The sequence below is a fragment of the Acomys russatus genome, chromosome 32 (assembly GCF_903995435.1).
Source record: "Acomys russatus chromosome 32, mAcoRus1.1, whole genome shotgun sequence".
NCBI lineage: Eukaryota > Metazoa > Chordata > Mammalia > Rodentia > Muridae > Acomys > Acomys russatus.
The window spans coordinates 37,034,014-37,060,915 of NC_067168.1; the positions used below are offsets into that span (position 1 = coordinate 37,034,014).

The 26,902-nt window shown below is 44.1% G+C and overlaps 2 protein-coding genes across 24 annotated transcripts in view; one reads left to right on the forward strand and one right to left on the reverse strand.

The window, feature by feature from the left end:
• Positions 1–2,279, forward strand: part of Lrrfip2 (LRR binding FLII interacting protein 2) — a 106,503-nt gene extending 104,224 nt beyond the window's left edge. For all 23 annotated transcript variants that reach the window (XM_051140082.1, XM_051140086.1, XM_051140079.1 and 20 more), the window contains 2 exons: positions 799–903; positions 1,452–2,279. In XM_051140082.1, coding sequence (XP_050996039.1) covers positions 799–903; positions 1,452–1,562 — 216 coding nt within the window. In that variant the 3' untranslated portion in view covers positions 1,563–2,279. The remainder of the gene's footprint in view (positions 1–798; positions 904–1,451) is intronic.
• A 3,618-nt stretch (positions 2,280–5,897) lies between these two features.
• Mlh1 (mutL homolog 1) overlaps positions 5,898–26,902 on the reverse strand; it is a 43,094-nt gene continuing 22,089 nt past the window's right edge. The window contains exons 10-19 of the mRNA XM_051140077.1: positions 24,641–24,734; positions 22,200–22,353; positions 17,683–18,056; positions 15,270–15,418; positions 12,846–12,954; positions 10,117–10,180; positions 7,950–8,114; positions 7,459–7,551; positions 7,064–7,177; positions 5,898–6,087 (exon numbers count right to left, since the gene is read on the reverse strand). Coding sequence (XP_050996034.1) covers positions 5,920–6,087; positions 7,064–7,177; positions 7,459–7,551; positions 7,950–8,114; positions 10,117–10,180; positions 12,846–12,954; positions 15,270–15,418; positions 17,683–18,056; positions 22,200–22,353; positions 24,641–24,734 — 1,484 coding nt within the window. The 3' untranslated portion in view covers positions 5,898–5,919. The remainder of the gene's footprint in view (positions 6,088–7,063; positions 7,178–7,458; positions 7,552–7,949; positions 8,115–10,116; positions 10,181–12,845; positions 12,955–15,269; positions 15,419–17,682; positions 18,057–22,199; positions 22,354–24,640; positions 24,735–26,902) is intronic.

A 26,902-nucleotide genomic window follows, 5' to 3' on the forward strand; every position in this document is an offset into this window, starting at 1 on the left:
TGGTGGGGTAATCCAGCTTTCTGTTTGCTCTAAAGATCAAGGACTGGGCCAGCAAGATGGCATCGCAGATGGAGACACTTGCTGCTAAGCCTGAGTTTGATCCTAGGACCCATATGGCAAGAGACATCTGGTTCCCACGTGTTGTCTTCTTATCTTGTCCTAGTTAGGGTTTCTGTGGCTGTGCTGAAACACCATGCCCAAGTGCAGCTTGGGGAGGGAAGGGTGCTCATCACTCACACTTCCTCACTTCTGTTCATCACTGAAAGGAGTTAGGACAGGAGCTCAAGCAAGGCAGGAACCTGGAGCAGGAGCCGATCAGAGGCCATGGAGGGGTGTGGCTTACTGCTTGCTCAGCCTGCTTTCTCATAGAACCCAGGGCCACCAGCTCAGGGCTGGCAACACCCAATCTGCTGGTCCCTCCCCCACTGATAGCTAATCTAACGAATTCCCTACAGGCTTGCCCACAGCCTAATCTTGTGGAGGCGTTTTCTCAATGGAGGGTCCCTCCTCTCCAAGTAGATATAAAACAAGCACCGACTTTGTGTGCCCACAGTAAATAGATGTATTGATTTTTAAAAACAGTATTTTGCAGCTGCCATTGCTTTTTGTAGATATTTCTATAGAGAATTAAAAAACAGTGCCTCTTAAGAAAAAAATGCCTTCGTGTGCATTTCATGAGCCTAGAGACTTAACTTGGGAAATCAACATTCTAGTGAAGACTCTGCAATTGTATTTCTGGGATCCTTGGCTGCCAGCAGTGGTGGCAAACCCCAGAGGCCTGTGTGCTCATATTTACAGATAAGCCGGCTTGAGGGGCAGGTGCTGAGGTACAAAACTGCTGCTGAGAATGCTGAGAAAATTGAAGATGACCTAAAAGCAGAGAAGAGGAAGCTACAACGAGAGGTACTTGTGTTAACATCTTTTTGAAGAACACATTTCTAAAGACAAATTCTGTGGGAAAATTCTACACTACGTAAGAAATTTGACTTTAGTCAAGTATGGTGGCACATGCCTTTAACCCCAGAGGTCTGGATGTAGATGCAGGCCTATCTGTTAATTTGAGGGCAGCCTGGTCTACATAATGAGACCTTGTCTCAAATAACCAAAACCAAGAAGACCTCATACAGGAACAGTGGAGCCACCTGTATGTCGGCTTTGGACCTATATAGTGGCTGCCTTTTTATTTTTGGTAAGGCAGCACATAAAAATGTATTTTTGGGTGTTGCTTCAGATGACATCAGTTTTTGCCACTTTTACACACCTTTTGTGGTTTAAACAATTTTCAGCACCACTGTTTAGTCCCCTAGCTGCCTAGAGAAAGGCAGCAGTTGTTTGGGGACTCCGTACATGGCTATCACTATTGGCTAAGTGTCTATTTCCCAGAAAGCAGGAGGGAAAGGGTACTGGGCTTTCTTTTGACCACATAAAGTGACAATGCTCTTTGTTCCCAGCTACGGACAGCACTGGACAAGATTGAGGAGATGGAAATGACCAATAGTCACCTGGCAAAGCGGCTGGAGAAGATGAAAGCCAACAGGACGGCCCTTCTAGCCCAGCAGTAGGGAGGCAGCCTTCCACCTGGGTGCTCTGAGGGCCTTGCCCAGAGACGCTGACTTTTGTACATTGACATGAACCCCTTCGAGTACTGTTTGAGTCTTGTCATTAAACAGCCACCTTTGTATTTTATAATTTATGAGAATGAAGCAGGTTTAATCGTCATGAATTTGAATTTTGTTTGTAGTTCACTCTATAGTGAGAACTAATCTGTGCTGTTTTTATTTTCAACATTCTAGAATCACATTTTCTCACCTCTCCCTCCAGCTGCCCTGTTGACTAGACACTTGGGAGGCCTTGGTGCGGTTCTGGAGGATGGCCATTCTGAGTGCTGAGACACTTGCTGGAGACCTCAAAACCACAAGTGCCTTCTCCACGGTGTGACACAGGCTTCAGAGACCAAGTGGCCAAGATTCCTCTTCTTAACAGAGCATTTACATTTCACTGAGGATGTGTTCAGGGGTGGGGAGGTCTGTGAGTCACTCAAATTTATGTTTGGAGGAAAAAGCTTTTTTGGGGGGGTAAGATATTTAAATTTATATAAAAATGTTAGCAAAAGATGGGGAGTGTACATTAAACTTTATTGCATGGGGCAGAGTAAGTCCAGGACTATATTCTTTTTAAGAATACAGTCCTTAGTCTCTGTATCCACTGTGCTATATTGTGTTTTCATCTGCTGCTTATTTGTGAAATGAATCCTCAGACAAGCTCGAGGGAGGAGGGAGGGGCAGTGTAGGCAGGTAGGGAATCTGCCTGAAAAACCTATTTGACACACCTTTTCTTCCAACCAGGATTGGCTGCGGGCAGTCATTGTTACAGAAACCTTTAGGACAAATCATGGCAACCCTGTCCAGTCCTGTCCTGCTTTTCTTTTCTCAAGATGAGATGATCAAGAATACAGAACTTAGTGTTTTGAGAGACAGGGTCTGTGTAGCCCAGGCTGGCTTCCAGCTCACAGTCATCCCCATTGAGTGCTGGGATTCCAGGCATGTACCACCATGCCTGGTTCTAGAATATAAAATGCTTAACAGCTTTAAATTCATCTTTGAAGAGCCCAGTTCAAGATGTCCCTACCCCACTGTAGCTACTTTATAGGGTTTGTGGTTCTATTGTGTCAGAATCAAGGTGGTTTCATGGGGTTTACTGTAGCTCAAAGTGTTTACAAAGAAACTATATTGAGGAAAACTCTAATGAATCAAAGCCTCATAATAAATATACAGTTGCAACTAGATAATAAAATTAACTCAAAAGTGAATGACAGTTGTTCCTTCTTTAGTCACTAGCCCTTCCTTTTTAGGATATGGAAACTACACCCTGATCTGAGAGGATCTGTGCTGCTGCTAACAGGAGCAACAGTTGTTGTATGGGTCGGGGTGAGGCTGCAGCTTCAGCCTGCCGCTCAGGTTACCCAGCTCTTCACACCTAGATGGCGCCTCTTCCTTTCCACTCAAGTCACTCAGCCCTGCTCCTCCGGGGCTCATTAGCCTCTCCTCTGAGAAGCCCTGCCTGGCCTAGCCCTTATTTAGTCTTTGCAATGGAGGTGGCTCTATTTCTTTATCACTGCATGCTGTGGTCAGTGTTCTACCTACTTTAAAACCCTGGGCGCTCATCCTTGGGCTGAGTGCTTGCTTGTTTGGGCACGGAAGAGTACATATTTTATTACGGGTTTCAGAGAAAGCCCTGGGTATAACTCCCAGTGGACTAGACTTGATTACTCATCCTAGCAAATCACCACAGTTGAACAGTGAAGGCAAAGAAAGATTCACTTTGCGTGGCCATGCTGGGAAGAGCAGACAAAAGGTTCCAGAACTGCAAATTAATTTTCAAAGTGTTACCGTCACAAGAAGGAACAAAGGCAGCGTGGGTGTGCATTGCTGATGAAGCAAGTCACCTTGGGCAGGCCAGTGGTCTGACAGCTAATTAAGTTCAGGACCTATGAAAGGCTTTGGAGAAGTGGTTTCTGAAATTTCTTGGTGGTCTCCATGCCAGAAGCATTTCCCACTTCAAAGAGCAGCCTCATCATTGTTGACAGTGTCTCATTTTGAGGGACAATCTGTCCTCTGACTGTTATTGGGGAATCTTGGTCCTTGTCATATTTCTCACCAGTCCTGTTATTCCTCAATTCCAAAGTACCTCCAAAAGAGAATGACTCAGGAGGAAGAAAGAGAGACATAGCCAGAGAAGGGCAAAATAGCTGCTGAGGCCAACTCCTTTTTGCTTTTCCAGGATGCTCCAGACAAGAACACCTAGAGAGGTGCTCAGAGCCACTGAATGGGCTAACTTAAGTCTTACCAGTTAGCTAAAAGACCAGGCAAGGATGGTTTAAGTTTTGTCCCTAATAATAAATTAGCTTTGATCACTGATAGGGAGTCTCAGTTCTCCCATCAAGACCAACACTCTTACATACAGTGTTGGTAATAGACTTTTCTTATGTTAATACCTTATGGGTAGATTTATTTTGGCTTATGTTTAAGAGTAAAGTACAGCCGGGTGTGGTGGTGCACACCTTTAATCCCAGCACTTGGGAGGCAGATCGCTGTGAGTTCAAAGCCAGCCAGGTCTACAAAGTGAGTCTAGAACAACTAAGGCTACACAGAGAGACCCTGTCTCAAAGTAAAGTACATTATGAATGACAGAGAAGGTGTGGCAGAGTTCATGGGCAATATTTGGCAGATGGCTTTCAAGCCATCAAGTGAATTTGCGTATCCACGTGCCAAGGCTTCAGTGAGTGGAGGCTTGACCCTCAGGTCACCTCTGCCATTGCCCAGTACAAAGTGTAAGGTCTCTCTCTAGCTGTGTTCATTTCCAACAATTACAGACACTTTGTCTGCACCCTCCTTTTCTGCGACTTTAAACATGTCCACCCTCTTTGTCCATGTTTTTTACACCAGACTGTGTTTGCCATCTCTTTTGAATTGTCATTTTATCAACCTCAATAGATGCAGGGATAACCAGGCTACCACCCAAAGGTTAAGCTACCTTGCAACTGCCTCTGCCAAACAACTTAATCCATCACCATCATGTGTACTCAAGATCATGAGAAAAGACGGAGGCAGGCCTGCGCCAGAAGGCAACAAGAGCGGCCTCTAGCCTAGATCCCACCGATCCTCCTTCCCATTTTCAAACTACGTGAGCCTCCCCCGCCCACTTCTTCTAAACGCCCCTGAGAACTATCCATTAGCTTTTGTTTACAGTATTCCAGAGCTCCCTCTTGTAAACCTGTCCAAAAGCCTATAAGCCACAAGGCAAGTTTATCAAAGCAACACCGCTAGTTGTGTGCACCAGTTGAGGCAGGGTTCTCTACAGGAACAGAATTCATGGGATGTACAAAAGGCATTTCTGGAGTAGAGTCTAGCAGTCCAAGGGTGGCTGGCTGCAAGCTGGAAAGGTAGAAAATTTGGCAGCCTCTCAGTCTACAAGGCTGGATACTTCAGTAGGTCCAATCTGGCACCAAAAGCCGGGGAGATCCCTGGAGGAAGTTTTGGTATTGGTCTATCTTGGAAGGTGAAGAATCTGATGCAGCATCAGGGATGGGTACAGGCAGGTGTGCACTTTTTCCTGAGATCGCCTCATATCTGGACTAACTACTGGAAGTGGTTCCCGCTGCCCACCTGGAGGGTAAGTGTTTCCTGACCAGCTATCTGCTCTGCAAACACTGTCACAAACGTGTCCAAGTGCCTTCCCCAGGCACTGTAAATGCAGTCAGTTGACAAGAGCATCACATCTGCTCGAGACTTTACATTTTCTTTTTTGAGGGAGCTTCAATATGTAGTTTCAGTTTGCTTGAAACTCACTGTAGACCAAGCTGGCCTAGACTGCGCAGATCCACCTGTCTCTGCCTTCAAGTGCTGGGATCAAGACATGTGTACATCATGTTCAGCCTTGTTTCTTATTATATATACACAGTGTGAGCACCAGATCCCATCCTAGATGGTTGTGAGCCACCATGTGGTTGCTGGGAACTGAACTCAGGACCTCTAAAAGAGCAGACAGTGCTCTTAATCTCTTAGCCGTCTCTCCAGCCCCATTTTTAAAAAGCAAAGCTGGAGTTAAGAAAGTTTTAAGATGGATTTAAGCCTGGGCACTGGGGGAAGAGACGTGTAGGGAACCCAAGTTATGGACATGGATTTCTCAAAATTTGCTATTCCAGGGCATCTTTTAAAGGAATCTGAATTGACACAGCGTATGGTATTCGACAGCACTTATTTATGTGAAGTTATATAAAATTCACATCAAGCCACGTGAGTTTGCAGCTGGTCCACAGGTGAGGTACACTGTGTTGTATAGCAGTGCTGGGACACACAGCAAGAGCAGTGAGCACTGGAAGCCCTTGTGCACCAGTCTCTAAGGTGACTATGATTATACTTAGCACCTCTCGAAGACTTTGTACAGGTCTGGCAGGTTGGCGAGCTGCAGGACATTTCCATCTTCTGTGAAATGCTTCGGAGGTAGAAGGTGTGATCGGAAGGCTTTATAGATAATGTGCTCCACAGTCCACTTCCAGGGCTTTGGAGTGGAGCCAAGCATGTCACTCTGGAAAATACATAAAATGCCATTTATTTCCCTACATACTGGCTTTCCCACTGACATGACAGGAACTGGGCCAGGAAAGGTCTCAGTGGTGTGTAATGGGCTAATGCTGTCTAAAGCTTGTGAGGCAGCTTCTGCAGGACAGTCTTGAGGATCCCACAGGTCTAAACAGAAGCAAAGAAAGCAGCGTTTGAGGGACCATAGCCTACCGAAGGAACTGTGTTTCCACTGCAGTGGACCTAACATTTCTGAGCCTGACTCCTGGATCATTGCTTGACACCAAACATGGGGTGCCTTAAAATAGCGCTGCTCTGACACTCCATGGAGGGTAAATTTGCCTCACTATTCCTCTCTGTAAGCCTTGGTTGCTGTCCTGAGCAGTCAACATGTTTCACCATCACCAAGGTGGCTACGCATTACAGTGGTGGCTCCTCTGGTTCTTAGAAACTCCTGACTCTCTGGAAATGTGAGTGCGCATTACCATCTGACTGCAAGACGTGACAAGCAGGAGGAGCCCAGGTTCCTGTGTTAAGTTGGCCTATGAGAGGGATTATATCTGGCAGGGGTCAGATGCAAACTGAGGTAGACTACAGACTGGCCTGCTGTCTGAAGACTTGGGTTTAAATGCTCACCTCTCCCTTTTCACTTGGTGTCATACACACCATTTGATAGCTCACAGGTCCTCAGGTCATTCTATGTTCTAGTCCAGCAAGATGAAGTACAGCTCATGAAAAAGGTCACTGTAAAAAGTTGGGCGTGCTGGTCCATGCCTATAGTCCCAGCACTTAGGAGGCCAAAGCAGGGGTGTCATAAGTGCAAAGCCAACGTTAACAATATGCAAATCTATGGGTTTAAAAAAAAGTTGAGGGCTGTTGCTTGACCTCTGTCATATAAGTGAAACTATAGGATGTTAGGCATGACTTAAGCCCCATATCCTTAGGTACATGAGATCTGCCCCAGTCCTAGATGAGCACAGTACCTGCTGGCTTGAGAGGGTTGACTCCTCCAGTATATACTGCTTCCGAATGGAGTAGAACATAGCACACTCTTTACTGAGACTTTCAAAACATTCCTTTTCTTCATCCCAATTCACCTGGTCCACAGAATTCAATACAAAGCAAGCATTCAATTCACTGCTTTTACGTTTCACTTCTAAACAAATCACAGACTTAATAGGCAAAAAAAAAAAAAAAAAAAAAAAAAAACAAAAAACTGTTCTGGCACTAAGACCTGACTAGTAAGTATTGCTGGGATGACAATGGGGGATGGGCTGATGGGGCCCTCAGCTGTTTTCATCTTTTCCATTCCAAATGAAGGTACTCTCCCTCCAGCATAGACACATGCTGCAAACCCATAGCATCTGCTGCTATGTACCTCTGTGGCCAGTCGAAGGATGAAGAGAGGCAAGCCCTCTAAAGGTGGCACATAGCTGTCAATCAGAAGGGGTAATCCAATCAGGTTCCCTTCCTGCTTGTGGGAAAAAGGCCAAGAAAAAAGGTTAAGAAATAATGGCATTATGGCTGGTAAGTTTCATTTCTCTAGTGCTTCTCCAAGTCTTCTCCTGATCGTAGGATGGACATTGTGCTTAAAGGTAAGAATTTAAAAAGAGCCTTCCACAACTGCTCAGAAACATCAAGACAGAAAGCCCCAAAGAACAAGGGTAAGAGGAAGAAATGGAACAAGTGACATAGTTTCTTTCGCTCTGTGGCCTGCAGGAACAGAAACTGCAATGATGGATGATAGAATGACTGTATAATCTCCAGTGGAAAACTGGAAATGGAGAAAATGTTAGCCTTTTGGTCCCAACCAATGAATTTGACTCTTATCTGAAAAATAACTCAAAGGCATTCAAATGGCTGCCCCACCTCATCAATTTCCAAAGAAAAATAGTCTGCAAGCATCTCAGCTTTCTTCTTCAGAAACTCAACAATGTATTCTGCAAGTCCTTCTTTCGGGCCGTCTTCCTCTGTCCAGCCACTCTCAGGGCTATCTAAGGCCAGCATGGCAAGGCCAAAGAGTGGTGCTGGCTCCTGGGAAGAAGCAAGAATGTAGGAATCAGATGGGAAGACTGAACCCAGCAGACCAAACTCAGTTTAGATGTCAAAGCATCATCAAGGCCACTCCTCACTGCAGGTTCCATATCGCTGTCCTAACAGCAGAAAAGTAGACACAGTAGAGTACACACCACAGTGAGCACGGAGCGTGTTTATAGGACACTCCTATAGCTAAGAGTAGGATCCTTTTCATGTGCATAAAGAACATACATTGTCAAAACACATGCTTTAGGCCATGGAACCAGTCTCAGTAAGTGTGAGCACATTCAATGAATGTTCCTCAATTAAGCTTGAATTAAAATACAAACCAGTTACATTTCTGGAAAATCTCCAAGAAACTAGCTGCTAATTGATGCAGATCTAAATCAGACAGCCAGCCTATTCAGAAAGCTCCAGGTCCCAGCGAGAGATCCTGTCTCAAAGACGAGACAATGGCAAAGCCCAAGATGAGGTAATAGTTTCCGGGGAACAACACCTGACACCGTCCTCTGCCGCACACACATGAACACCCGCATTAAGTACCCACAGAGCAAGAAGAGACAAGCTGTAAGCCTCTCTGCTACCAATACCTGGAATCTCTAATAAAGAACTTCCTATTATGAAATCTTCAAGCCCAGATTGTTTTAAACAGTGAGTAAATATTAACAACCCTACAAAATGCAGAAAAATGGCAAAGGAGAGCTTACCACTCATCTTTGAGTCAATTATGCTCTACTGAAACCACACGGATACCGTACAGAAATGACAGACTAGAACATTCATGAACACAGACAGAAAACTTGAAAATATAACCTTAGCAAATGAAATCTGGTAACATTCTTTTTTTTTTTTTTTTCTTTCCAAGACAGGTCTTTTCTGTGTAGCTCTGTCAGTCCTAGACTCACTTTGTAGACGAGGCTGGCCTTGAACTCACAGAGCTCCTCTTGCCTCTGCCTCTTATGTGCTGGGATTAAAGGTATACACCACCACACCCCGTGAAATCTGCTAACATGTAACAAGGGTTCATACCAGGAGTACAAGATTGGTTTAACCCATGGAAACTAGTCAATGATTTGGTATATTAATAATCTAAAAATTAAAATCATATCTTAGAGGAAGAAAAAGCATTTGAAAAAATTTCAAGATTTATTACTATACTAAAGAGAGAGAGAGGGGAGGGGGAATATTTCTCTCCAATTTCCTAAAGGTACCCACAAAAACTTATTCCCAGCTACTAACATACTCAAAAAACAAGTGTGAATGACTCCCCCAAGATCGGAACAAGAGAAGGGTCTCCACTTTTGACACTTCTGGTTAGCCCAGACTACAAGCAGTAAAGACAAAGGGCGAGCACCCAAACTAGGTATGAAGAGGTAAAACTGCCCTCTCTTTTAATATAATATTATGACCATTTATGTAGAGAAACAGACTCTTCAAAAGCACTAATGAAATGCTAACATAAGCAAAACTGAAAGATACAACATGCTCATGTGTATTTCTGTAGTCTAGCAATAAGCACTGGGAATTGAAACTGCTAAGTTGACATGTACAGCACCATAAAAATGTGAAACATTAATAAAGTATCTTTTCTCAAAAGTAATCTATGAATGCAATACAATCCTAGTTAAAAATTCCAGAAGGGTAAATTAAAATTAGGCACCAAACCATCTTGGAACAGACTGGCTAAAATTGCTAGAAATTCAGAGTAAAATTCCATGGCACACACCCCATTCTTGTTATGGCTATGGTTTTAGAGACTATTTCTATTTTTAATTTAAGAAAATATGTAGTAACTTCTATACATGAAGCATTTGTTTGAGCTGGCTATAAAAGTAACTATTCACCTAAAAAGATTCAACCAAAAATAAACTTCATTGCTATAGCATGGCACAAAACGTACTTTGGAAAGTTTACATTGCTAAGTAGGATATCAGCGTATAGCTCACAGTCTGAGAAACAACCAGCTGCAGGTTCAAAAGTGAAGAGGAAAGAAACTTACCGATAACCTCAGAACACCAAAATTGGCAAAATCATAAATGAGTATCTGGTAGAACAGCTCTTCACTGAAAATAAAAATGAAAGACTTTAAGAGAAGTTAACCTATGGCTGAGGACAGAGCAGCAAGGGCAGAAGGGGACAGAGGTGCTGCTGCCTGGCTGTGGACCTGGCTAACATGTCTTCAACACACAAAGCACTGGTATTCCTAATGGTGACTCCTGCCAGGACTCTGCAGCCATCCCTCCTGCAGAAGTTAACACCCTAAGTCTGGTTCACCTGCTCTCTAGTGCTGCTAAGGTTTCACATGCCTGCAATGAATGACAAATGACACTGTTTGCTCTCCTTCCCTCAGTTAACATGAGAGTACTAGAGATCACCTTCTGACAACTCACCATTAAACACCACAGGGTCGAGTGCTTGCCTAGCACATGCATTCCTGGGTTCCATCCTCAGCATTACAAACAGCTTATCTGGGAAAAGTTTATGAAGCATAAAGAAAGGGCAGGGTTTCCCTGCGTCATCAGACATGGCTGCTAAGGCAGAATTATACTGTGCTGATGTTTTGGGGTTGGGGGTGGGAGAAGAGGTCTTGTTATGGATCCTAATTTGAAATGTACAATCATCCTTCAGCTACACTGCCAAGTGCTGGACTGCAGGCCTTTGCCCCACATCTGACAGCATGCTGATATTTGAATTAGTATGTTGCACTGGCTGACAATAATCCAAGAACAGTTATTAATTATGTATACTGAATTACTAATGAAAACCTCGTGTTCTTGCTCATATGCAAACCCCAGTCTATAGTATAAATATGTAAATAAGGCGCATGTATAACATATAGAAAGAAGAACAAAGAAGGTTAAATAGTAGGGGACGAGAAAGGACTAAACTCAGGTAAATGACATGAGTCATGGAAGAGGATAGAAAGCTAATTGTTTTTCTAGTTCAACACTATCATCATGTGGCATTTTCTACTTTATTAAATCGCTTGGGATGCATTTTGATTTCAGATTAGGGATATCAGTAAGAAGCTGCAATTCTGGTACAGCATTGACTGCTACTGTGAGGTAGTAGCCGAACACAGGTGAGCTGTAGACATGCACATCACACACACACTCACATGTGCTGGAAAAGCAAAGGAGGGAGAGAAGAGTTCCCTACAACACAGCTGTGATCTGAGTGCCAGTGCTGCAGTGTGGAGTGCAGCAGGCAGGCCAGGGCTACAAGGGTACACCTGGAGTATAGACTGAGTGCTGCTTCTGGACTGCTGAGGTCATTACCCAGCTGCCTAATGCACCTGCTATCGCAGCCAGGAGCCATTCTCACCACATTGCCTTCGCACTACGATAGACTACACCACCTCAAAAATGAAGCCCAGATAAATTTATCTTCCCTCATGTTGCTTCTTGTCATGTCACAGACATGAGAAAAGGAAATGAGCCGCAGTGCAATGGGACTTAGCATTATGCCCAAAAGGCTCCTAACTCAAGAAGAATGAGCCTGAATTCCAAAGGAGGTACCCGTGCCAGCAGGGAGCGTCAGGGCTGAGGCTGATCCTAGATTAGAGGTGGCAAGCAGATTTTTAGTTCCTGTACCATGTCCATGCAGTATACAGTGCCTGGTCCATTTATAAAACCAGGAAGTACTCTAAGGTACAGGAAGACTCAGAAGGGAAGTACCAGAGTAGATAAATGACACACAGGGGACACAAGGCGACAGCATCCTCCCATATACACCACCTATTTGAGAATATATGTACTACAAACTCTAGATGCAATAGATTCTTAAAGTCCCTGGAAACAATAAATAAGCAAGGTGAATGGCATTACTGAGATTGCCTTCCATGCTATGCACGACCCTGACTTTGGTGGTGGCTAGGACATAACTGAAGGCATAGGGTTACTGTGTAGTTTCAATTCTGATTTCCTAGTTAAATGTTGTGTAAACTCTGCTTCCCAATTGTCCCCTGTTACATCAATAAAGCAGTTTATAGCCAGTCCATGAGCAGGGGAGAGAATAGGGTTGGACTTCCTGCCAGCTGGGAGTGGGGTGGGCAAGTTAGGAGAGAGGTCCAAAGAAGATTAGGAGGAAGGAGCTGAAGCTGAGGAAAGCTACAAAGTGCAAGTGTTGCTGGGATGCTAGGTGGAAGTAAGACGAAGAAGTAAGCACAGAGGGTTAAGAACAGACTTACACCGCTCGGGTTGTGTCGTGAAGCCTTGTATTATAAAAGTCTTATCTGTGTGATAGCCAGGTAAGAAATAAGCTAAGAGAAACAAACATAGTTTTATAAAAATAACTTCAACACATAAGCCTTTGCTGCATTCCCAACACCAGGCGAGAGGAATGGGCTTCCTGGTCTTGCCTGCCTGCAACCCTGGTACACATGAGAGACATCAGATCTCTAACAGCAGGAAGCCCTCGACACTGGTCTTCAGCCAGTGTTTACTGAGTGCCAAGGCAAGGGCTAAGCTTCTCACGTCATTTATCCCTACAAATTTAGTCTTACTATCCTATTTATAGGTTAGATGCATGAGATACTGAATAGAAAAGAAATTCCTATCATGCAAATAGGAAAAGGTCAAACCTGGATTTGAACTCTCATCTGTCACTCTCAAGGCTATATCCTTTGCAGCCACCTCACCTGCTCCTCCACCCCCACCCTCCAGCACTGGTGCCTGTCCCCAGAGACCCCTCTTCTGGTAACTCTGCTGCTTTCACACATAGATTTACCTAAGCTTGGTAGTGTTGAGGAGGTACAGCTTGGTCTGGTGCTGTGCCAAGGCCCACTGAGGATTCACACAGCCCACAAAGGAATGGTTACGGAGCATCTCTCGGAGAGCTAGAAAACAAACAAACAAAATTGTGACAGTAATGAACTCCTAAACACCTCTTCTCACTCCAAGCCCCACACGGTAGATGCCTCTGCTATGGAGAAAGATGGATTGCCTCAGAACACTAATAGAGACTTTGAGTTAAACATGCTTAAGTGATTCCCCAAGATAAAGTACTAGGAGCGGGGGCGGGGGACAGGGAGAGAGACTGAGATTATAAAAGAGACACAGGGAACCAAGTTTCAGAGTCCAGAAACAAGCACAGAAGACCTGCAATGGCCTGGAGACTGGAGACACCAGAAAGAATATGAATCCAGTGAGAATGCTGGAAAAATTCAGCTACAGTTAACAGGAAAACACTACTGCGAATGTCAAGGGGAAGTTAGGCTGAGTAGGGCTTCTTAACACTGAGAACTGATTACAACAGGAACAACAACAGGCAACAGACAACACACTGTCAGTGGACCTTAAGAAATTCTCACAATGCTGCCCAGAAAGAAAAGACACAAGGACAGCTTATGCAGTGTGAAAAAACAAAACAAGAAGGGGATATGGAGCTAACGTCTGAAAATACTCAACAGTATCCTAGAAAGATGAAAATTGTCAATACTCAGATCTAGGAAATGCAGACAAAACCCCCAAACAAACAAAACACTCCCTCCCAACTATACGTAGGAGTTATGGGGAGTGGAAGACAAAGAGCACTGAGATGAACTCAGAAGGAAAAGATGGCATACATGAATATCAAATATACGCTCCAAGGCTGAATTTTCAAGAGTAGAAGTCATAAGAGCATACGACCTTCAATACCCCAAGAAAGAACATCATCAACCTGGAATTTTAAAAAGTAAAAGTGAGTTTTGAGAAAACAAAACCCAGCTTGTTGCAGCTGCTGATGTGCTCGTGGGTTTTCACTGCTCAGGCCCCTAGCGAGGCTTGCCTTCTTCATATATGGATAAGCAGCAGCAACACACACACACACACACACACACACACACACACACACACACACACACACACACACTCTGTGTGGGTGGAAGTGAGCATCTTTAAGGCTGGAGAACATGAAATCATCTAGAATAACGACCCACTGGAGAGGTCGAGCATGTGACCCCTTACACTCATGGCCTCTGTAAGCACCTCCAGCTAGTGGAGGAAGACCTAGGCGGCGGCAGAGCCAACTCCATGTCAGCCTCTTCAGCACAGGGCCCTTTCTCGCAGGACTTCTGTTTTCATTTATCATGAATAAATCTCAAAGCCTGCAGCATGGCTCCATGGGCAAAAGCACTTGCCACCAGGCTTGACAACCCGAGTTTGTCCATGAGACCCACATGGTAGAGAAAGAAAACCAACTCTTAAAAGTTGTCCTCTGACCTCCACCTGTGTCCTGTGGCACATACATCGCACACACGCACGCATGCATACGCATGTGTGCGTGGACATGCACGTGCTAGCCAAGCAGTGGTGGCAGATGTTTTTAATTTCAGCACTCAGGAGGCAGAGACAGGTGGGGTCTCTGAGTGTGAGGCCAGCCTGGTCTACAGAGTGAGTTAAAGGATAGCCAGGGCTACAGAGAAACCCTATCTTGAAAAACCAAAAAGTCTCACATACACAGAAAGATATAAATGCAGAAAAAATGAAAATAAATTAATTTCAGTATTATAAAATATAAATTATGATCATCTAGATTGTTACTCATTTTGCTTTGAGCCTGCATGATGCTCACACTTGAAACATTAGTACCTTGTAAAGTGTGGGCAGCATGGCAGGGAGGGCCAGCCTCTGCACACATCTACTTAATGGCTGTCCTCCACCCAATTCTAAGACTTTAGCTAGTTTTCTAGTAACAGGGACCAGGATGAGGTTTGACACCCAACTACTCTCACAAGCTATTTCTGAGGATGTAGAAATAGCCCATCCTCTTAACAAGTGCCTTATTAGTTACTTCTAGTCGGCCTGGTGATCTAGGATAACTCAGTGTCAGGCACAGAACAGCTAAGCCAGAGTGAGGTCACACAGTGAAAATGAAGTCCAGAGTGTGAACTCCAGCCATCGGGAAGACCTGCCAGCCCTCAGCTAAGCACACCCCATCTGGTAAGATGAGGATTTTGCTGCTCATTCATGATGTTGCTTTTAGCAAAAACAGAAATAAAGTAGACATTAGGACAATGACCATTGTCCTCTCCTCTCTTCCTCTTAGAACTGTCTTCTGCTAGGGAAAGCAGCTTGTCCATGCAGCATGTGGCAATGCCTGCCTGACAGCGTGAGTGCTTCCTGTGTTTGCAAAACCCTGAGTGCCACGCAGACCTCAGCACTCACGTACTCTCATGGCCCCGCTCATTAATTTCTTCCTGGAGACTCAGAACACTGGTGAGGTTAATGATCCTTCTCCGGGGGTAACAGGCAGCTGTCATTTCCTTCTGGGAATTACTTTCCATCATCTCCACATCAGAATCCTCCCGATGTCTCTTTCTGTAATGAAGAGAAAGAACTGACAGGTCATTATTCTTTGTTTTATTTTTATTTTATTTAACTTAGCAAATGTATGTGCTGTACTTCGGAGAAAGGAGCAGCTTCTCTGTGCCAGTGGCCACTTCCACACAGCCGTGCTGTGGCTGGACAGCTGCTGTCCTGTGGCACACTACGTATCTAACAGCCCTCCGATCTCTAGGGCTTTGAGCAAGTAAACTGGCCTTGTGAAGCCTCATTCATTCATGCATCATTCCTCGATCCATCCGTCTGTCCGTCTGTCCACCCACCCATCCGACACTGACATGTGCCAACTACATACAGCAGCGAACACATTAGGGAACACATGTTTACTTTCTATTGGGAAAGTTAGCAAAAGAAAATATTTTTAAAATAAATTTTTAAATGTTTATTTTATGTGTATGGCTGCTTTGCCTGCATGTATGTCTGTATACCATGTGTATTTTCTGGTGCCTGTAGAGGGCAGAAGAGGGCATTGGAGTCCCTAAGAGTGGAGTTACAGACAGCTGTGACTCACTATGTTCAAGGTATTAGGAATCAAACCTGGGTCATCTGTAAGAGCAGCCAGTGCTCTTAACTGTTGAGTAATCTCTAGCCCCAGAAAAAGATGTTGTTATTATTGTTTTGATTTTGCTTTTCAAGACAGGGTCGTGTAGCCCTGGCTATACTGGAACTTACTCTGTAGACTAGGCTGGCCTTGAACTCACAGAGATCTGTCTGCCTCTGCCTCCCGAGTATTGGGATTAAAGGTGTGTGCCACCACGCCTGGTTCAAGAAAAAGATTTTTAATAGTAGTGGATGCTAGGAAGAAAATACAAGGCCACATAGACTGATGGGAACGCACGAGGAGAGGGGTCTCTTGTCTGAATGGACAAGTGGCGGTCTGAATGAGAATGGACCTCACAGGCGCACATATCTGAATAGCTAGCAGAACTGTTGGGGAAATGAGGAGATATGGCCTTATTGGAAGAAGTGTGCCACTGGGAGTGGGCTGTGAGGTTTCAAAAGCCTGTAACAGGCCCAGCAGAACATTGTGCTTGAACATGATACCTAACTCCAGTTGGATCAGTTCTTCGTTGTCCTAGCAAGGCAGCTTCTAAGGAAGGTTTTCCAGAGATTAAACGATATAGGTATTTTTCAAGCATGGTACTTTATATATATTTTTTAATGTTCTTACGCTGCCAGGAAAATTTTCCATTTGTTCATCACTTAGGGAACTAAGTATCACAGAACAGTCAAAAACTTTTAAAGCAAAAATAGGGTCATATTCCTCCTGCTGAAGCCTGTGCACGGCTTCCCATTATACATAGGGTGATAGCTGTCACCTGCTTCCTGCTTGTGCCCTTGATGTTCCTCAGCCCAAGAGACTCTGGGCTCTAGTCACTCACATCTCACCTCACATGGTGTCTCTTACCAAAGGCTTTCTGTCTTGTTCCTTTCCTCTGGGTATGAGGAAACATCATGACCAAGGCAACTTACAAAAGAAAGCATTTCATTAGGGGCTTGCCTACACTTCAGGTCAGTCCACGGTCATCATGGCAGGAAGCATGACAGCAGGCAGGTAGGCAGGTACGGCCTACATCTCATTTACAAGTCGGAGGCAGAACTGAGCTCCTCAAAGTCTAATTGTTAAGAAACAGCCAAAGGTCCAGCGTGGTGGCGCATACCTTTAATCCCAGCACTTGGGAGGCAGAGGCTGGTGGATTGCTGTGAGTTCAAGGCCAGCCTGGTCTACAAATCGAGTCCAGGACAGCCAAGGCTACACAAAGAAACCCTGTCTCAAAAAAAAAAAAAAAACAAAAAAAACCAAAAAAACAAACAAACAAACAAACAGAGCCAGAGCTCTTGATGGCACCTCTAAGAGAGCATGCATCTCGGGAGGCGATTTTAAATTGAGCACTAGGGTCAGTACTAGCTTGTGAAATGAAGCACAGCCACCTCACGAGCCTCACTGGGACTGTCTTGGAGAACTCGTAGAGCATACACTAGAAATGCTCGAGGCTAAAGTCAGTTTTCTTTCTATGTCTCCTCTCACCAACCCCATAAGCTTGTACACTTCAGGGAATCCTGTAAACAGGGCTGTTTCTGGAAGGACCAGCAGCAGCTGTGGATGATCACAGAAATCCCATGGGAAACCATGGGAGTGTGCACAAGGCCACAGCACTGCCCCAGTCCAGTCAGAGAAGGTGCAACTGATTTGTGGAGAACCTGCTAGAAGCCAGTTTTAGTAAAGAGATAGGCCCTACCTGGAGCTGCCCGGACTGGAAGTGGGTGCTGCTTTCTGCGCTGCTTCTGAAGGCCCTTTTACTGCGTCCCTCTCCGAGGTCTGACTCTCAGCAGCTGCCTCAGCAGGGACTGGGAGCTCAAGCATCTCCTCATCCTTCTGCACAGCTTCTTCAGGAGAGCCCTCTGTCCTGTCCCCTTGGACAGGGCCCTGGGGCTGGCTGGGCAGAACCTTGCTCAAAGGCTGGAGAAAGGCATCAAGCTTCTGGTCCCGGGAGTCTGTTCGAACCATCTGGTAAGCGTACACCTTGTCGCCACTTCCACTAGCAGATGAGGAAGCCACACTTGTGGGTTTAACTGCTTCCCCAGAAGGCCCAGAAAGTCCTGGAAGCAAGGTCTATTTCAAAAGAGAAGAGAGCAGAAAGGGGCGGATTTTAGCACATAAGCGTCTGGATCCCTAAAAAGAAGAGTAGTAAAGGAAGACGCCAGAGCCTGATGGAGTTATGTCTCAGAACTGCTAGTACAGAATCACATTTCATTAAAGGAGTATAAAACATTCATAAGTATAAAATTCAAAAATTAAGCAAAGTTCTTATAATCTTAAAATTAGGTTGAGATGAAAAATGAAGTTCTTATATTTTGTCTATTTCCTACTATAGAAAGATACTATTTTATTTTTTACAATAAAACATACACAGCATAAAACATACCATTTTAAACTATTTTAAAGCTACAATTCCATGGCAGTGAGTACATTCAGACAACTATGAATCTATCTCCACAACTTTTCACCTCTCAAAACTCACACTCAAGTCTCTGTTCCCTGGAAACTACGATTCTACTGTGTTTTTAAAATCTGTTTGTCACCGGGCGTGGTGGCGCACGCCTTTAATCCCAGCACACTGGAGGCAGAGGCAGGTGGATTGCTATGAGTTTGAGGCCAGCCTGGTCTACAAAGTGAGTCCAGGAGAGTCAAGGCTACACAGAGAAACCCTGTCTTGAAAACAACAGCAACAACAACCACCTGCTTGCCAGGGACCTGACCCCAGGCCACTCAATGCCCTAAACAAGCACTACCATTAAAGCTACAGCCTCGGAATTCTGCTTCTAAGTACACTTGCTTCCTTTACTTTGTCCACTGGAGTCTAAAAATTAATGACTACCCAGGAGCAGTGCAAACCCCAGGTCCCAGGTTCTAGTTACCAAATGCCAACTCGACTGACATGAACTGGAGCACCCTGAAGAAATAACCAATCCAGCAGCGGCTGGAAAAGAAGGACAAGGCTACCCAAAACATCTTACACACACAGAGGACTTAGAAGCTTAATAGAACTGAGTCAAGAAAATAAAGGGATTTCAACAGAACAAGAAAATGGGAAAAAGACAAATGTCTACAAAATGCTGTGGTAAGTACCAAGAAAAGAAAAGTTGGGAGGGAAGGATAGATCTAACAAATGAGAGGAAGTTCTATGCAGAAAATTTACAGTCAATTAATACAGGACAAGATGATAAAATGGTAAAATTTATAAATACAATAACTGATTAATGATCATCAGCGAATGCAGACACCAGTAAGTATATCATGGAGGGCAACCTTTTAAAAAAAAATCATTCATTCATTTTTTGTTTTTTCAAGACAGGGTTTCTGTGTAGCCTTGGCTGTCCTGGACTCAGTTTGTAGACCAGGCTGGCCTGGAACTCACATACATTTGCCTATCCCTGACTCTGCCTCTCTGAATGCTGGGATTACGGGCATGTGCCACCATGCCCAGCTTGTTTATTTAATTTTTTAATGCTGTTTTTATTTTTCATTAATGTATTATTGGTATAAACCATCCCCACACCTGTTCCATAGTTCACGATTATGCTACAACTTCCACACTGCAGAAGGACACGTGAGAGATCCAGAAAACTCTACTGAACTGGTTAAGACCCACTGTGGTGAAGGGTGACACGTTTATATCTTCCTCAAGAGGAAGGCAAAATGTTCAGCAGTCTCCTGAGCTTCAGGGTCCACAGCAGAATGAAGGGGACAGAAGGAGCGCTCGTTTGGAGGGTCTAGCAGGGGTGCAGCTATTTGTATACTCTTGACTGAAGATCTGCCTCCTCCAGGTTCTCTTCTATTTGGGAAGGTTTGAGAGGGACGCGCATAGAGAGGAAGGGGACACCTGCCTAGCCACCCAGGTCAGCTGGTGATTAATGGGGTGACATGACACAGCCAGATTGTCCTCACATCCCACAGAGACAGAACGATAGGAACAAAGTCCAGCAGGGGATGATTCTGATGCCACCATCCTGGATTTCATCCCAGTGTACTCCTGCTGTGGGCCAAGGACTTACCACTCACTGTTCAAGTTTCACTGTGTGTTCTCCCTCACCCTTCAGCTGCTTCTCACAGGGAAACTTTGGCTTCACCCCATACACCCACAGCAGAAGCGAGCCCAGTATTTGCCTCCTCACCACCAAAATGTGTAAGATGGACACATGAATGAACCTAACAAAGGACGTCTTCAGATGAAGAATTGCTGGTGTAAAACGAATGGGAAGGGCAGGGTGACAGTTATTTGGCGAACTGACTGTAGGTTGTGATTCAGGAAGTTCTGAGCCCGGTCAACAATAACGTGAATGTACTTCGCAGCACTGAACTACATATGTGCTCAACATGCTTCTAAGGCTACGCTCTATGTATGTCTACTGTGCCATAGTTTATAACATTGGTAATCACCTCGTGGACTGGAGTATAAGAATTTCCAGCATTATTAGAGAGAGCCACTGGCACTATAGAAAACTAGGGAGTGATAATTTGGATTTTTTGTTGTTGTTGAGTAATCACACTAGAATGAACAAAATTTACAAGAAAAACTATCTAGGCAAAAGAATGTTTTTGTGTCTTAATATAGTTATGCCTCTAGATTTCCAACTCAAAGACAATATAGATGACTGGAGAGAATGAAATAACAGCACAAAGAAACAACCAGTCAATAACCCAAATGTACATTATGCTACAGTAAACCCAGAGAAGCAATTCTCAAAAAAGAAGAAGCTGGGGCTGGCAAGATGGCTATGGGAAAGTGTCTGCCCCTAAGTCTGACAGCCCACGCCTGTCAGAAGTCACATGCTAGAAGGAACGAGCCGACTCCTCAAAGTTGCCTTCTGATTGCCACACACTTGCCGCAGGATGTGTATGCACCCCCAGAAGTAAACAAAAGGGACTGGCTTTGCCTAATTCAGAAGGACCTGAAGAGACCTGAAGGAAGGTAGGCCTAATGGCACACGCCTGGAATCCCAACTCTTGTGAGGCAGAGGCACGAGGTTCTATTGTACAAGCAAATTCAAGACCAGTGTAGGCTACAAATCCCCGTCTCCAAAATGTAACAACCAAATATTATGACCAGAACTTCACTGAACACAGCTAGTATTAAAGAGACTCTCTGGATAATAAAGACATTTAAATAAGATTCGATAGTAAATGATGTTATTGCTATTCCATTAGGTGTCATATTTATATTATGGTTATATAAGAAACTTTCTATATGTATAATGAAGTACTAAGGAAGAAATGAATGTCTAAAATGTTGTTGCTTTTGTTGTTGCTTTTGAGATAGTGTTTCTCTGTGTAGCCTTGGCTGTCCTGAATTTTCTTTGTAGACCAGGCTGTCCTCAAACTCACTGAGATCCACCTGCCTCTGCCTCCCTAAAAATGTGCTTTAAGATATACTTTTCTCAGCCGGGCGTGGTGGCGCACGCCTTTAATCCCAGTACTCGGGAGGCAGAGGCAGGTGGATCACTGTGAGTACGAGGCCAGCCTGGTCTACAAAGTGAGTCCAGGATGGCCAAGGCTACACAGAGAAACCCTGTCTCGAAAAACCAAAAAAAAAAAAAAAAAAAAAAAAAAGATGTACTTTTCTCTTCCCTAAGTAAGACAGGAATAGATAAAAGCAGTAGGGCAGAATGCAGACATTGTTAAAGCTGGGTAACAGTATATGTACATTTAATTTTATCTGTGCTTAGAAATATGCATAAAAATTGAAACCAAGTATCAGCTCTATTCAAAAGGGAACACTTTTCTTAGAAGACAATCAAAATCCAGGAGACGCTGACTCAGTGGTCAGAACAATCTGCCATGAGGCCCTGGTTCAAATGCCCAACACTCAAGAAAAGCCTGGCTACAGCATCTATTACCCAACCACTGGGGTGGACACAAAGATCCCAAGAGCTCATTTGCCAGTCAGCCTCGCTCAGAGAGCATCAGCTGAGGGAAAGCCAGTCTTGAAGCAACAAGGAGATTCAACACCTGCTCTGGCCTCTGCATACATATGTGTGGATGCATGACCCACAAACATGTGAAAGGAGCACACACACACACACTCAAACACATAAATCCCAGAGAAAAATGCTACAGAAATAAAGCCTCAAAGCAGTATAAAGACAATTCAAAGTTACAAAAAAAAAAAAAAAAAAAAGCCCTGAGTTTTCATGAGGTGGAACACATTTCAAAGCATCAAAGGCCCAGGGAGACAGCGTAGGTAGATGCCCTCACCTGGGTGAAATACATTCTGGATGAATTGGAGCCCAGTAGCTTGCCTTCAATGTGCTGTTGCACACGTTCCAGGATACTCTCCTCATGCAGAAAGTGAACTTCATGCTTGGTGGGGTGCACATTGACATCCACATTCTGAGGACTGATTTCCAAACTAGCATGAAGAGAGAGAGAGAGTGACCACAAGAGATGGGAAATCTACACGTGGCATTTATGTGATGGCTAGACAACATGGAGGGGCAAATCACTATGGTCTCACAGCCTCAAACCTCAAGATCAAGTCAGAGACTGACTGCCGTCTCTGATATTCAGCTGTGTGGCTTTCAGGGACGTGCATCACCTTTCTTGGCCTTAGTTTCATTTATAAACTGGACACAACAGCTCTCCTCACTGCACAGATTTACAGTGAAAACTAAATCTATAAAGGCATCTTGCATGTGTGTAGTAGTTAATACATGTCAGCTGACAGCACTCTAGAACTGCTGGATAATGTGACTGTGACAAGAGGCCAGCTTTTCTGAATGTTTTCTTACCTTTTAAGATACAGTAACGCCAGGCATGGCAGCGCACGCCTTTAATCCCAGCATTCAGGAGGCAGAGGCAGGCGGATTGCTTTGAGTTCAAGGCCAGCCTGGTCTACAAAGCTAGTCCAGGACAGCTAAGGTTACACAGAGAAACCCTGTCTCGAAAAACCAAAAAATAAAATAAAATAAAATAAAATAAAGATACAGTAACTATCAAACTGTGCTCCCTTCCCCCATTTTTCAGGATTAAAACTACAACCCTTTCTAGTCAACTCAGAGCTCTTATTCCTGCTGCAAAGTCCACCTCTCATGGCTTGCTAATAACGGAGCTCTGTAATATAAAGCTCTGTCAGTAGAGGGCACTACAGATATAACAGGACAAGCTTTCTGAGCCAGTTTTGGGAGTAAGTCTGTGAGACTTGCACACAAGGCCAGAGGCACGCTGTTTCTTCCTGTGGGCAGTACAACTCACAGCAATTCCTCAGTGAGGTGATGAGGAGTGCCTCACTCACTTCTCCCTGGTGCAGAAAGCTTGGTCAGGGCCTTATCTCAGCACAAGGGTGGTGAGGAATGGAATGGCAGGAGGCTCTATTAATATCTCTCACACACACCAAGGGGGGTGGGGTGGCTGCTCTCTGCACCTGTTTTTCTAGTCACTCATCTGTTACTATTCAACCTCCTGGTAACTTGTAATTTTTCATTAAACTTTCCTTGTTCTGTGCATAATTTCAAGCTCCAATCCTGCCTAATGCAAAGACAGAACAAGCTGATGACATTACAGATTTATTACCCGCAACAAAACACATGATGGGGTCAACCACTTTAGTCCATGGCCATAACAGTATGAACATGCCTGACCTCATCTAAAATCCACTGTGAAACACGATTTTATTCTTCATTTTAGTGAGATCAGAACAAAGAAAACTTTCTTTTTTTGAGACAGGTTCTTGCTATTCTGGCGGGGAACTTAAAATTCTCCAAAACATTGGATTTATAGGAGTATTCTAGAAAGCTAAGCTGAGAATAATTATCTTTCAAACATAGTTTCTGCCAGAAGGCTACAGTTTCAAACCTGAAAATCTTCAGTACGAAGCAGACCCTCGTGTAGCCTTGTTACAAAGATAGTGGTCATTCTTTCTGCTGGTGGTTTTTTGTTTTGTTTTGTTCTGCTTTTGTTTTTGAGACAGGGTTTCTATATGTGGCCTTGGTTGTCCTGGGACTTGTTCTGTAGACTAGGCTGGCCTCCAATTCACAGATATCTTTCTGCCTCTGCCTCCCGAGTGCTGGCATTAAAAACATGCATTACTACTACCATCCTTTTTTTTTTTTTTTTTTTTTTTTTTTCCTGTGCTGGTTTTTAAAGAGGGTTTTTCAGACAAGCAGAACAAGAAACAAAAAAGAGATCCTAACTGTGTGGGGTTTGGTCTAAAGAAGGCAAGTCCTAAACTGTGTGTGATAATTGAAACATGACTGCTAATTACTTCAGTCAACCACTGGGTATCTGCCAACCTGAGACAAGTACCCTACAAGAAGGCAAGTAGGGAAAGGTAATGGTTACCACACAGGCCTGCAACCAGATTCCATGTAATGATGAAAGGAGAAAAACTACTCCAAAAATGTGTCTTCTGACTTCCACATGTGTTCCATGTACTAGGCTCACTCGCACATGAACACACACTCTTTCTCAATTAAATAAACAAATAAAAAAATCTTTTAAACTGTTTAAAACCTCCCCAGAGGGCAAGATATTGTTTCATGACATCAGTAGAAGGACAAAGACCCCCTGCTGAGAACTGGGCCATCTTCCTGTGGGGAGGGACAGGGCATCCTTTCAGCAGCAGTGCCCAGGACCCACCCTGGCTGACTACTCACAGGCTTTCTCTTCCACAGAGCACTGAGGAGTCTGGTATTAATTACCTGAGGTACAGGAACGGGTGTGTGTTTTTGGGCAAATACGCTGCATATACAGTTTCTATGGCTTTTCTCAAAGCAGCTGATTCTACCAGACGGTCTGAAAAAAACCAAAGGAGAGTTACCAGATCAAAACTGTCCTTCAGCATGCGGTTACAGGTACAGCCTTACCAGATGCCCAAGGACAAGTGCCGCTTTATCTGTTACCACTTTCCACCATGTCACTACAGGTGTGGGGTTCTTCCTCTCATCTCACCAGCAGAAAAGATGAGAAGGTGTCCAATTGCACCTCCCTCTCCCCCATGAACCCATGCACAGCTTTGCCCTCAGCGGCTCTCAGACACTTTAATGCACAAAGACAAAGCTGCCAATCACACATGCCAAATCCTGAGAGATACCATAGTGGTGAATAGACTAATTGCAGCCCAAGTATCCAGCACTAAACAGAGCTGGGGAAATGAGAGAGCTCTAACTTTGTCTACGGGGATCCAATAGAAGGGTTCCAGGTAAAAGACAAGCTTCTAGCATTTCAGGCAGTACAAACAGTTCAGTGCATAGTTAAGGTAATTTAAATGACCCAGGCTTAGAGAGTATAGATAAAGGCTCAAGTTAAGAGTAAAGACAAAGGAAGATCTATTAAAAAAACAAAAACAAAAACAAAAACAAAAAACCCTAGCTCTCCTTTCTCCTGAGCCAGATTTTAAAGAATAGCTTAATGAACTGCTATCCTATGAACTGGCAGCCAAGGATGTGTCCCATCTTTGTATTTCTAACAAGAGTGATGATTTCTATCATGAGAAGATGGTTATTCTTTGAGTAATCACCATGTCCACAGCCCCTTCAATGATGTTACACTGTACTCTGTAACTCATGTCCTGACCACACAGGCGGTGAACCTGACATGAAGACAGATGGAGCAAATCTTCTGAAGTCTACGAAAGTGAGGCAAGCTATCACAGTGACTTTTGTCCCTGTACAGACACAGTAGGACAGGATAGGAGGCTAGCCTCTTTTGCCATTATGAACAAACTGGCCACTGTTAATGCCAACTATGGTCCATGGGCCCATCGGAAATATGAACAGGCCAGTCAAATGATACCTAGCTGATTTTTGCTTGTCTGCTCTGTAGTCAATGTGTGATATAAAGCAGTTATTCCTTTTGGAGGGGAACATGTGGAGGTCAGAGGACAACAACTTGCAGGAATCAGTTCTCTTCTCCTTCCATGTGGGTCCTAGACCCTGAACTCAGGCCATCAGGCCTACTGACACGTGTCTTTACCTGTTGAGCCTTATTCACACTGTCCTCCAATGCTGCTTGCTATTCTTATGCTTAGAATGAAAGTAATGAAAATGCTGTTCCTAGGCCTTACATGTGGCAAGCCTTATTTATCTATTAGGCTTACTATCTCTTAAAAAGGTAGGAAAGATGGTTGCTAATAAAATGACACTAACAGAACTTGTCTAACAGTGGTTGGCCTCTCCTAACTGCTCCTGGGTTGCTCTGAACAGCTGTTGTAGTGGCATAGGCCTTTAATCCAGGCACTTGAGAGGCAAAGGCAGGCAGATCTCTGTGAGTTCCAGGGCAGCTTGGACTAAAAAGCAAGTTCTAGGACAGCTAAGCTGTTATACAGAGAAACCCTGTCTCCAGAAACCAAAACCAAACCAAAGCAAACCACAAAAGACCAAAACATGCATGACTCGGGGGCGAGAGAGGCGTCTCAGCAGCGAGCTCCTGCTGGGGCTCTTACACAGGACCCACATCAGGCAGCTCACAGCCACCTGAAAACCCAATTCTAGGGGATCCAATACTCTCTTCTGGCTTCCACAAGCACTGCACTCCCGTGTGTGTGTGTGTGTGTGTGTGTCGTGCACGCACACACACACACACACACACACAAAGAATTTGTTTAGCGATGTATAATTTGAGACATTTATAGCCACTTACTGCTTAAAAAAAAAAGGAAGAAAATATACAATTTGCAACAGGAAACAAAAGAAAATAAAAACTAGATTTATGATGAAATGCTTTTCAATAATGGAGAAGGACCTGTAATATACCACAGGAACACTTGCACATTCATGCATGCTGCTGCACTACCCACAACAGCAAGGAGATAGAATAAGCCTAGACGCTTATCACCAGGTAAGTGGATAATGAAAATGTGGTCCTTATACACAATGGAATTTTACTGTCATAAAGAAAAATGAAATCATCAAGTTTGCAGAAAAATTAATTGAACTGGAAATTATATTAAATGAGTTAACCTA